This window comes from Saimiri boliviensis, chromosome 12, assembly GCF_048565385.1.
Source record: "Saimiri boliviensis isolate mSaiBol1 chromosome 12, mSaiBol1.pri, whole genome shotgun sequence".
Classification (NCBI taxonomy): Eukaryota; Metazoa; Chordata; class Mammalia; order Primates; family Cebidae; genus Saimiri; species Saimiri boliviensis.
The window spans coordinates 17,700,727-17,713,226 of record NC_133460.1 but is presented as its reverse complement, the minus strand read 5'-3'; the positions used below and the strand labels follow the sequence as shown (position 1 = coordinate 17,713,226).

The window sequence follows — 12,500 nt, the reverse complement described above, 5'->3', positions numbered from 1 at the left end:
TTTTGTATTTTTAGTAGAGACGGGGTTTCACCATGTTGGCCAGGCTAGTCTCAAACTCCTGATCTCATGTGATCTGCCCGCTTCGGTCTCCCAAAGTGCTGGGATTACAGGTGTGAGCCACCATGCCTGGCCATGGTGTGTTTGAATCAGAATCCAAATAAAGTCTAGATTCAACAAGTGATTTATCTTTCAAGTTGTTTTTGAGTCCATAGGTTCTCTTTCGCTCTCTCTGTAGTATATTGGCTAAAGAAACTAGGTTGGTTGTTTTGGGGAGTTTTCCACAGTCTTGGTTTCTCTGGCTGTACCTAGTCCACTCAACATCTTGGCAATGGGGGTGTCCTGGGTCTCAGTCCTTAAAACTCAACTAATTTCTCTGTAAACTTACTTTCTTGGTGATGTCATTCAGGGTTTAAACACATGCTATCTGGGGCCAGGCATGATGGTTCATGCCTGTAATCTCAGCACTTTGGGAGCTGAAGGCGGGCAGATCACTTGAGGATAGGAGTTTGAGACCAGCCTGGCCAACATGGTGAAACCCCGTCTCTACCAAAAATACAAAAATTAGCTGGGTGTGGTGGCACACACCTGTAATTTCAGCTGCTTAGAATGCTGAGGCATAAGAATCGCTTGAACTTGGGAGGTGGAGGTTGCAGTGAGTTGAGATCACGCCACTGCACTCCAGCCTGAGCAACAGATTCTGTCTCAACACCCCCGTCCCTCCCAAAAAAACCCCCAAACAAAAACAAAAGCAAAAAAACAAAACCCACTGACTATCTCTGTCTAGATAGCTGCTTCTGGCTGCACCTCTCCCCTAACCTACAGGCTCAAACATCAGACTGCCTACTTGCTGTGCTATCTGCACTCTAAAAGGCCTCTCAAGCTTAATATGTCCAAAACTGAGCTCCAGGAATTCTCCCCTAAACCAGAACTCCTACGGTTTTCGTATTTCCCTCTCTACATGCTCAGGCCAAATCTTTGGAGTTGTGTTTGACTCGTCTATTTCTTTCATTTTCTACATTTGAGCTTTTGGTTCTACCTTCCAAATACCTCCAGAATCCAACCACTTATCACCACCTTCACTGCTGTCAATGACCAGGTTATTGTCATCTCTTTCCTAGCTTGGTCTGCCTGCTACAGCCATTGTTCCACTCCAGGTTATTCTCAACACTGCGATCAATGTGCCTGATCCAGTTAAAATAAACATTGGGGCCAGGCACAGTGGCTCATGCTTTGGGAGGTCGAGGTGGGTGGATCACTTGAGGTCAGGAGTTTGAGACCAGCCTGGCCAACATGGTAAAACCCTGTCTCTACTAAAAATACAAAACTTAGCTGGGTGCGGTGGTGGACACCTGTAATCCCAGCTACTTGGGAGGCTGAGGCAGCAGATTGCTTGAATCTGGGAGGTGGAGGTTGCAGTGAGCTGAGATTGTACCACTGCACTCCAGCCTAGGTGACGGAATGAGAGTCTGTTTCAAAAACAAAACAAAACAAAAAAACCCAAAACAGCAAGTCAGATCATTCCATCCTGGCTGATATCCCTTCAGTGGCTCCCACCTCCCTCCAAGTAAAAGTCAGAGGGCTCATGATGGCCTGAAAGACCCTGCTCACTCTGACCCTGATAGCCTTCCAGCCCCATGTCCTACTGTTACATCCTCTTCATGCAATTTACTGAAAAAGCCTTTGCACTGTGATTGTATTTTTCTTTCTGGAACTTTCTTTCTCCAGATATTCCCATGATTTGTTCCTTCACTCCCTGAGGTCTCTGCTTAAATGTCACCTCCTCAGGTCTTCCCTGACCACACTGTCTACAATAGTACCTGCTCCTTCATTGGTTCCTCTTTCCTACTCTGTTTTATTTTTCTCCATAGCACTCACCGCTCCCTGACATAAAATACTTATTTGATTATCTATTTATTTTCTGCCTGACTCATTCCAGTGCACCAGCAGGGAGTTAGTTTTGTAAACTGCTGTATTCTCAGAGCATAGAATAATGCCTGGCTCACAGCGGTATTCAACAAATATTTGAAGAATGAAAGCATGAAATAATTACACAAACATAAATATGTATTATAGCTGTGCTTGGTGCTATAAAAGAGAAGTATTGGCCTTTTCTTCTGGCTAATTGCTTTGGCCTGGTCAGAGAATTCAGGGAAGGCTTCATTGAAGACTTGACATTTACAATGAGTTGATCTTAGCCGGGCAAAGAGGGAGGGGAAGAATCTTCTGGGCCGAGGAACAGCCTGTGAGAAGGTCTTGATTTGGGGAGGATGGCACCTTGGAGGAACAGATAGATGGCCCGAGCAGGAAACTTGGGGAATGAGGGGCAAAGAGGTGGGTGATAAAGGCACTGAAAAAGCTTTTGGCTTTATTTTGAGGGTAATGGGGAGAGGAGGAGGGTGATATGAGTTTATTGAGATGGTGTTTTTCAAAACAGCATCTGTTTGAAAACAGCAATCTGGTTTATTTGCTTATTGAATAAACTCATATACAGAGCTGACTTGGTGTCAAGCCCTGTGCAAAGTGATTCACTATTAACAACTCATTTTACCCTCATACAACACCATGATGCTGGTACCATATATAATCTCATTTTACAGATGAGAAAATTAGAGCGCAGAGAGATTAAGAAACTTGTCCAAGGCCCGGCACAATGGCTCACGCCTGTTATCTCAGCACTTTGGGAGGCCAAAGCAGGTGGATCACTTGAGGTCAGGAGTTTGAGACCAGCCTGGCCAACGTGGTGGAACCTCGTCTCTACTAAAAATACAAAAATTAAGAAAGAAATTTGTCCAACATCTCACAGCTAGTAAGTGATGGGTGGTGGAGAGCGATTCAGACCAGGTGACTGGCTCCACAGTCAATGCTTTTCCTTTTCTGTTTGATATTGACCTCTGTGAGGTATAAATTTACGTGCAATACAATGCACTAAGAGGGCAGTACGGTGAGAGCTGATACACATATGCATCTGTGTGACAATCACTACAAGAAGACACAGAAAATGGGGGCTGAGTGCAATGGGATCTACCTGTAATCCAGCACTTTGGGAAGCTGAGGTGGGAGGATCGCTTGAAATCAGGAGTTTGAGACCAGTCTGGGCAATATAGTGAGATTCCATCTCTAGAAAAAAAATTTTCCATCACCCCAAGAAGTTCCCTTGTGCCCTGTTGCAATACACTTTTCCCATTGCACTCTAATAATGACCCAGATCATTCCTGATTTGTTTTCTGACACTGAAGATTATTCTACATAACCTAGAGTTTCACAGAAATGGAATCATGTGGTCTCTTGTGACTGGCTTCTTTTGCTCAGCATCAGCATAATGTTTCCGAGTTTCATCGGTGTTGCCTATATCAGTAGTGTATTCCTTTTTCTATGCACATAATATGTGTTTTTTCCCTTTGGGTGCTTAAAATTTTATTATTTTATTTATTTTAAAGATTGACATATAGGCCAGGTGTGGTGGCTCACACCTGTAATCCCAGCACTTTGGAAGGCCAAAGCAGGTGGATCACCTGAGGTCAGGAGTTCGAGACCAGTCTGGCCAACATGGCAAAACCTCATCTCTACTAAAAATACAAAAATAGGTGAGCGTAGTGGTGCATACCTATAATCTGAGCTACTCGGGAGGCTGAGGCAGGAGAATTGCTTGTTCCTGGGAGGTGGAGGTTGCAGTAAGCCAAGATTGAGCCACTGCACTCCAACCTGGGCGACAGAAAGAGACTCAGTTCCCCATGGCTCACTGCAGCTTTGAACTCCTGGGCTCAAGCGATCCTCTGGCCTCAGCCTCCCAAGAAGCTGAGACTACAGGCATGCAATACCACACCCAGATAATTTTTTAGTTTTTGTAGACATGGGTTCTTGCTATGTTTCCCAGGCTGGTCTTGAATTCCTGGCCTCAAGCAATCCTCTTACCTCAGCCCTCCAAAGTGCTAGAATTACAGGCGTGAGCCTCCATGCCCAGCCACACAATTTCTTTAAATTTAGGTATAGTATTCCATACCACTGTAGGATGACAATAGTTAACAATAACATATAGTTTCAAATAACTACAAGGAGGATATTGAACAGGAAGAAATGAAAAATGTTTGAGATGGTGGACATGCTAATTACCCTGATCTGATCACCATACATTATACACATCAAAACATCATTATGTACACCATAAATATGTACAATTATTATATGTCAATTTTTTTTTTTAGATGGAATCTCATCCTTGACACTCAGGCTGGAGTGCAGTGGTGCAATCTCGGCTCACTGCAACCTCCACTTCCTAGGTGCAAGCAATTCTCCTGCCTCAGCCTCCCAAGTAGCTCAGATTACAGGTGTGCACCACTACACTCACCTAATTTTTGTATTTTTAGGAGAGATGAGGTTTTGCCATGTTGGCCAGGTGGCACTGAAGTCATTAAGAAGCAGAGACCCAGATAGAACAGCAAAGTAGGACCATCTGGGGGGCTGACAGTCTTCTGAGCTGAGAGCCTCAAGGAGCTGACAGCATTCCGGGATGAGGGCCTCGAGCAGACTCTGATCCATGTAGTTGTTCTCTCTGAACAGGTGATTATTATTAACAGCAGATGTCCTGTGTTTTCTCATAGAACCAAGATAAACTAGGTGGGCAGCTGGTGCCTGCTTACCACTGATCAGGACAAAACAGAAAGTATTCTCCACGAGGGAGACACGGGGGCAGGGTCACGTATCCCGTGCTTAAAGAACTGTTTTAACTGGTGTATAATATACATATACTGTACTGTCTTGCCACTTTAGAATGCCCCAAGTAGTTTTCCACTTGCTGGGGGCGGGGTGGTGGGGGGAGGTGTGTGGCTAGATTTTCCTTAGCAAACAATATATATTGTTCTTCTTAGCAAACAATATATTTTATCATACGCTCAGCATTTCTCAGCAATCATACACTCAGTATTTCTCAACAATGGAGGCAATTACTCTTTGATGATTGTCCCTGATGCCCAATGTATTTGGAGTTTTTCTATTGCAGCTTGTAGGAGCTATTCTCATTCCGGTGTGAGGTCCACGGGTTGTTCTGCCTACTGTTGGTTCATTCTCCAGCCTCAGGCGGTTTCTTACAAGCATAGGTAGATCAATATTCAGCCGAAGACTCAAAAGACCCTCTTCAGATCTCCAGAACTTTCTCTCTGTGCAGTTTCCTCCTCTCCAAGTATTCTTCCTATGGATTCTAGCTGCCTTGATCTCCCTGAAGTTCCACTCTGTCTTTTCTGCTCAGTGAGACTTCTAAGCTCTGTTTGGATTCTCCCCCCTTGGGCTATGGGTTGGAGACTCCAGACAGTGTGAGCAGGAGAAATTATAGAGCACGGGTTGTTTGCTTTCCTTGTTCAGGGATCTCAGTCTTGTGCTATCTGCTGCCCAATGTCTGAAAAACCTTTGTGTCCACATATTGTGGCCAGCTTTCTAATTGTTTAAGGCAGGAAGGTTTACCCATTGCCAATTACTCAATCGTAGCAGGAAGAAAATTATAACTAATTTCTTTCTATTATTATTACTGAATGGTATCCCATTGAATGGAGATACCAGGTTTAACTTTTTACCTGTTTTTGGATATGTGATTGTTTCCAATATCTGGCTACTATGAATGAACCTATACAAATATTTGTGTAGACATGTTTTTATTTCTCTTGGTTAAACACCTACGAGTGACATTTCTTGATTATAGGGTATTGTATATTTAACTCTGTAAGACACTGTCAAACAGTTTTCCCAAGCAGCTGTATCAACAATGTGTGAGAGTTCCCATTGTTCCATATCATCACCTGCATTTGATATAGTCAGTCTTTAAAATTTTTAGCCATTCTAATGACTTTGTAGTGGTCTCGTTGTGGGTTTAAGTTGTAAGTTCTTGTTAGCTAATGTTGTGATAATTGTTTGTGTGCTTATTGGCCACTTACACATCTGTTTTTATGAAGTTTAATTTCATATTTTTCACTTGGCTTGTATATCTTCTTACTGAATCATAAGAGTTATTTTTATATTCTGGATATAAATTTCTGGCAGTTATAGTAGAGTCTATACTTTTTTTTTTTTTTTTTTTTTTGACAGAGTCTTGCTCTGTCGCCCAGGCTGGAGTGCAGTGTCGAAATCTTGGCTCATTGTAACTTCTACCTCATGGATTCAGGCAATTCTTCTGTCTCAGCCTCCTCAGTAGCTGGGACTACAGACGTGAACCACCACACCCAGTTAATTGTGTATTTTTAGTAGAGATCGGGGTTTCACTATGCTGGCCAGGCTGGTCTTGAACTCCTGACCTGAAGTGATCCACCTGCCTTGGCCTCCCAAAGTGCTGGGATTACAGATGTAACCCACCATGCTTCGCCCAAAGTATACTTTAAAAAAATTTTTTTTTATTTTTAGAAAGAAAAAAAAAAAGAATAAAGAAGAGGAAGAAAGAGAAAGAGGAAGAGGGAGAGAGAATGGGGGTATTGCTTTTTTGCCTGGGCTAGAATGCAGTCTAAATATGGGTATGCCTATAATTGTCCTTAATAATGGAGACATGAAAGAAAATGAGGGAAGAGAATAACAAGGAGCCAACCAACATTTCGTTTAAACTTCTAAGTTGATAATGATGTGGTACTGATAAGAGTGTATATTTTGTGTAAAGTGGAGAGTTCTATAAATGTTAATTACGTTTACTAGTTCCAGATCTGAGTTCAAGTCCTGGATATCGTTGTTAATTTTCTGTCACATTGATCTGTGTAATATTAATGTTGAAGTCTCCCACTATTATTATGTGGGAGTCTAAGTCTCTTTATAAGTCTTGTATGTCTGGGTATTCCTGTATTGGGTGCATATATATTTAGGATCTTTAACTCTTCTTGTTGTTGAGTTGATTCTTTTATCATTATATAATGTCCTTCTTTGCTTCTTTTGACCTTTGTTGCTTTAAAGACTATTTTATCAGACGCAAAAATTGTAACTTCTGCTTTTTATTTATTTATTTTTGCTCTCTGTTTGGTTGGTAAATCTTTCTCCATCCCTTGTTTTGAGTCTTTGTGAATCCTTGAATGTGAGATGGGTCTGGATGCAGCATACTGATGGGTTTTAGTTTTTTGTCCAAATTGCCTGTCTGTCTTTGAATTGGGGAATTTAGTCAATTTAAATTTAGAATTAATAATGATATATGTGAGTTTAATACTGCCATTTAATATTAGCTGGCTATTTTGCCCATTAGTTGATGTAAATTCTTCATTATATTGATGTTCTTTACTTTTTGGTATTTTTTAGAAAGGCTGATACTGTTTGTTCCTTTCTATGTGTAATGATTCAGAAGCTCTTGTAAAGCAGGCCTGGTGGTGATGAATTCTCTGAGTGCTTGCTTGTTCACAAAAAACTTTATTTTTCCTTCACTTATGAAGCTTAGTTTGGCTGGATGTGAAATTCTTGGTTGAAAGTTCTTTCCTTTAAGGATGTTGAATATTGGTCCCCACTCTCTTCTGGCTTGTAGGGTTTCTGCCGAGAGATCTGCTGTAAGTCTGATAGGCTTCCCTTTGTGGGTAACCTGACCTTTCTCTCTGGCTGCCCTTGGTATTTTCTCCTTCCTTTCAACCCTGGTGAATCTGACGACTATGTGCCTTGGAGTTGCTCTTCTTGAGGAATATCTCTGTGGTGTTCTCTGTATTACCTGGAGTTGAATATTATCCTGCCTTACTAGGTTTGGAAAATTTTCCTGAATAATATCCTGAAGCATATTTTCCAGCTTGGATTCATTCTCTTCGTCACATTCAGGTACACCTATCAAGTGTAGATTAGGTCTTTTCACATAGTCCCATATTTCTTGGAGACTTTGCTCGTTCCTTTTTATCCTTTTCTCTCTAATCTTGTCTTCTAGTTTTATTTCATTGAGTTGGTCTTCGACCTCTGATATCCTTTATTCTGCTTGATCAATTCGGCTGTTAAAACTTGTGCATACTTCACGTAGCTCTCGTATTGTGTTTTTCAGCTCCATCAATTCACTTATTTTCCTCTCTAAATTTTGTATTCTTGTTGACATTTCGTCAAGCCTTTTTTCAAAGTTCTTAGTTTCTTTAGATTGTGTTAGAACAAGTTCTTTTAATTCACAGAAGTTTCTTATTATCCACATTTTGAAGCCTGCTTCTGTAATTGGAACACACTCGTTCTCCATCAAGCCTTGTTTCGTTGCTGATGAGGAACTGGGATCCCCTGCTGAGGAAGAGGCGTTCTGATCTTGAGTATTCTCAGCCTTTTTTGACTGTTTTCTTCCCTTCATTGTAAATTTATCCATCTGTGGTCTTTATAATTACAATCTTTGTAATTGGGTTTCTGAGTGGACATCCAACTTATTGATTCTCAGCGCCGAAATCTGAGCAACCCACTGCGCCGACTAAATCAGCGGCGTTAAGATTGATGGTGCTTTTCTGACTCTGCACCAAGAACCAACGCTCCGAGGCACCGGCAAAACCGCCTCGCTGGTCACAAGAGTCGCGCTGGCGACCCGTGGGGCTCCTCCGCTGGGAATCTCCTGGTGCGTGAGCAATAAGAATTCATGTGAAGGTATGGCGTCCTCTCGTTCTTTGCGTTTTCACTGGGAGCTGCTAGTGATCAGCCATCTTGGATCTCTCCCCAAAGTATACTTTTGACCATGCCTTTTTGTGGGGATTGAGAGGAGTCAGGGGTAGTGGTAAGATACAAAGGCCATTGTAGTCACCAAGGAGAGAGATGATAATGTCTTAAGACTAGAATTGGGGCTTAAATAAAGCAAAGTAGCTAAGTTTTAAAATTATTTTTAAAAAAGACTTCAAGGGATTCTAGGTCTACTTGGTTTTACTTTTGTCTTCTGAATGTCCATATATATATATATAATTTAAAAATCTGAATCACTTCTATGCTTAAATTAACTGCAGGAGAATGTCTCAGGAACCTACAACATACTCCCTTTTCCTGTTCCTTTTTCTGAGCCATGGAGCATCGAGTTACACAGTTCGAAATTCCAGGCAGGGTAAGTCCTGAGGGAAGAATCACCCTTTGTGGTTTCCACACAGTTTAAGGAATGTGGTGGAATAGATCAATTAGGTACATGATGCCGTAAGTTGTGTGTGTGTGTGTGTGTGTGTGTTTGTGTGTGTGTATGATTTTCAGGATTATTCTAAGAGCATTTTTCAAGCCACAGTTTTCTCATGGTGGACGGTTATAATTTAAATTCACTAAAAATTTCCTTCATGAGTGGCTTTCTCGGGCTTTTCCACTAACCCATATTTGTAGTTTTGAAGGTCATACAGTTCAATTCTAGTTATACATTCAATGGCTTTCTTACAGATTTACATCCGTTGTTGCAAAAAATGGCGGTGAGTGTTCTATTTTCTTTTAATCAGAATCCTCTCTACTGGAATTGCCAACTTTTGGATGTTATACTTGATGTTCTCTCTTTGCCTTTTAGGAAGAAATAGTAGATGGAAGCTATCTGAATGGTAATATGCCCCCTTGGTCTCCACTTGCTGCTTCTACGAATTTCAAACAGAATGCGGCTGTGATCTCTCTGGAATGATTCCTTTTAAAGATCTCTTTTCATTTTATTCCCATTGTAGCACTGCTGGATCTCATACAGTTTCAAAGGTAACCTGCCCTAGAGGAGAGGGGAAAGGATGGGATAGATTTTTAATAAAAATTATTAATGAAAGTCTCTTAATTGTAAAAAGTAATATGTGCTCATTACAAAAAATGTCAATCAATGCACAGTGTTTTAAAAGTCAATACTCTTGCTCCACAGACATTCATTCCTTTTCACTCTAGCATAAGAGCTGAATTTTTTTTTTTTTTTTTTTTTTTTTTTTTTTTTTTGAGGTGGAGTTTCATTCGTGTTTCCCAGGCTGGAGTGTGGTAAAGCTACAACCTTGACTCACTGCAACCTCCGCCTCCAGGATTCAGGCAATTTTCCTGCCTCAGCCTCCTGAGTAGCTGTGATTACAGGCATCTGTCATCACTAATTAGCCCATTGGCTAATTTATGTATTTTTAGTAGAGATGGGGTTTCACCATGTTGGCCAGGCTGGTCTCAAACTCCTGACCTCAGGTGATCCGCTTGCCTTGGCCTACCATAGTGCTGGGGTTACAGACGTGAGCCACCGCACTGGGCCTAGGAGCTGAAATTTATTGAGTGCTTTCTATGTAGTGGGTATTCTGCTAAGTGCTTGGTGCATGGAAACACATCTAATCCTCACAAGTGCCGCACAAGGTAGGTCCTATTGTTTCCCCATTGCACACAATGGTGAAACTGAGGCCCAGGAAGGGTGAATCAAGGCCACACTGCTGGGATGTGAACCAGTGGCCTGGCTCCAGGGCCCATTCCTTTCACTGTTGTGCTATTAACTGCATACAGGTCTGTGTGTCAGATACCAGGGACATGGGGCAAGGAGCTAGGTAATGTGGAAATGCCAATATTAATGAATAATTCTAATATAATGAGTACTTTGATGGATAAGAAATAGGGGTCTTGGGGCCCTGTGTCAGGGATACTCAGTTATGTTAAAGTGAAAGATCCCCGTAACCACTCCTTTCCCTAAGATAATGCCAATGGTTATTTTTGGAAATATTCTTTCAGTCTAAGTATTTTATTTATTTATTAATTTATCCATTCATCCATCACTTTATTTATAAAAGAAGTAAGATTACAAAAGGCTGTTCATCAGTGGTTCATACCTGTAATCCCAGCACTTTGGGAGGCCAAAGTGAGAGGATCACTTGAGGCCAGGAGTTCCAGACCAGCCTGGCCAACATGGCAAAACCCTATTTCTACTGAAATACAAAAATTAGCTGGGTTTGGTGGTGCATTCCTGTAATCCCAGTTACTTGGGAGGCTGAGGCAGGAGAATCACTTGAATCCGCGAGGCGGAGGTTGCAGTGAGCTGAGATCACACCACTGCACTTGAGCCTGGGTAACAGTGCGAGACTCTGCCTCAAAAAAAAAAAAAAAAAAAAAAAAAAAAAAAAGAAAAAGAAAAAAGGCTGTTTATGAACATTTACTGTGTGTTGGGCACTGTTTTAAGCAATTTTAATGTGTGAACAAATTTTAATCTCACAGTTGTTAGCCATATTTCATAGAAGGGAAAACTGAGGCACAAGAAAATTTAGCAAACTGTCTCAGGCCACACAGCTAAGTGATAGAACTAGGATTCAAATCCAGGTTTGGAGCCCACACTCCTAACTATGCTGTTCCAGACTCTCATGGTATACCTCATATCTGCTTTTTAAATGTACATCTTTTTAACTCCATTAGTTTGGATAGTAGTCAATCTAAGTAGATTGTTATAGGAATGAGAATATTGTACACAGCTTAGAAATTTGGGAATTGGCTTTGAGAGAATGGGAGCCAGGCAGGTTCCTTAAATTGGAAACTCCCTTATCACTGTGCCTGGTTAAGAAATCTTTTACTTCAGGCTAGGCGCAGTAGCTCACTCCTGTAATCCTAGCACTTTGGGAGGCAGAGTTGGGAGGACTGCTCAAGCCCAGGAGTTTGAGCCTGGGCAACATAGTGAGACCCCATCTCTACAAAAAATAAACAAAATTAGTTGGGTGTGGTGGCATGCACCTGTGGTCCTAGCTGCTTGGGTGGCTGAGGTAGGAAGATCACTTGGACTGGGGAGATCGAGGCTGCTGTGATTGTGCAGAGCAAGACCCTGTAAAAAAAAAAGAGAGAAACCTCCCACTTCCAAGCACAAAATTCCTAACATCCCTGGTCCATTCCACGTGTCCCTTGGGTACTTAGCTAGTGCAGTACTGCTTGTAGAAGAATCTGTCATTGTGACCTTTTCCCATCTGTCTTCAACTGAAGCTCCCACATGTGGACGGATGACCTGTCCCACAGAGTCCTGGCCTATCTGAATTCCCGGAATGTTGCCTTCACCATCCCTAGCCTACAGGTGTGTACCTGAGACCCATGTGTATGTTCCCATGTCAGTGCTCAGGGATTGCAAATGCAAGGGCCAGGTAAGTTGGAGAAGTGGGCTGGATGTAGAGATGTCTTTACTTCTGCGAGGAAAAGGGTTCTAGTTTTTCTTGAAATATGATGTAAGCTATTTTGCGTTTCTTTCATTTTCCCACTCTTGATGGAAACATGGTATATTAGAGTATAGGCTGAGCTGCTGCAACAAAAAGACCCCCAGATAACAGCAACTCAGATAATTTAGTTTATTTCTTTCTTATGTAATAGTCAGAGCTAAGTGGGAGAGCCACAGAGAAAAGGCAGCTTTATTCCATGAAGTTTCCAAGGACCCAGGCTCCTTTTACCTTTTTGCTGTATCATCTCCTAGAGGGTTACCACCCATGTGGTGGAAACACCACATCCTTTCTCCAATCCAGGGGAGGGCTGGGGAGAAGACGAGGATGAGCATCTTCTTTTCTGAGGATATGACTTGCAAGCTACACAATTCCTTCTGTGCACGTGAGCTTGGCCCACACTCCATAGTCACATCTTACTGCAGAGGAGCCAAGTACCCCACTAAAAGTTGAAGGGTTCCA

At 41.9% G+C, this 12,500-nt stretch overlaps 1 protein-coding gene across 1 annotated transcript in view; it reads left to right on the top strand.

Annotated features, from left to right (window-relative positions):
• The first annotated feature begins 6,093 nt into the window (after nucleotides 1-6,093).
• Nucleotides 6,094-12,500, top strand: part of OTOA (otoancorin) — an 81,391-nt gene continuing 74,984 nt past the window's right edge. The window contains exons 1-5 of the mRNA XM_039477783.2: nucleotides 6,094-8,986; nucleotides 9,304-9,332; nucleotides 9,425-9,455; nucleotides 9,573-9,600; nucleotides 11,815-11,902. Of these exons, the coding sequence (XP_039333717.1) occupies nucleotides 8,896-8,986; nucleotides 9,304-9,332; nucleotides 9,425-9,455; nucleotides 9,573-9,600; nucleotides 11,815-11,902 (267 nt within the window). The 5' untranslated portion in view covers nucleotides 6,094-8,895. The remainder of the gene's footprint in view (nucleotides 8,987-9,303; nucleotides 9,333-9,424; nucleotides 9,456-9,572; nucleotides 9,601-11,814; nucleotides 11,903-12,500) is intronic.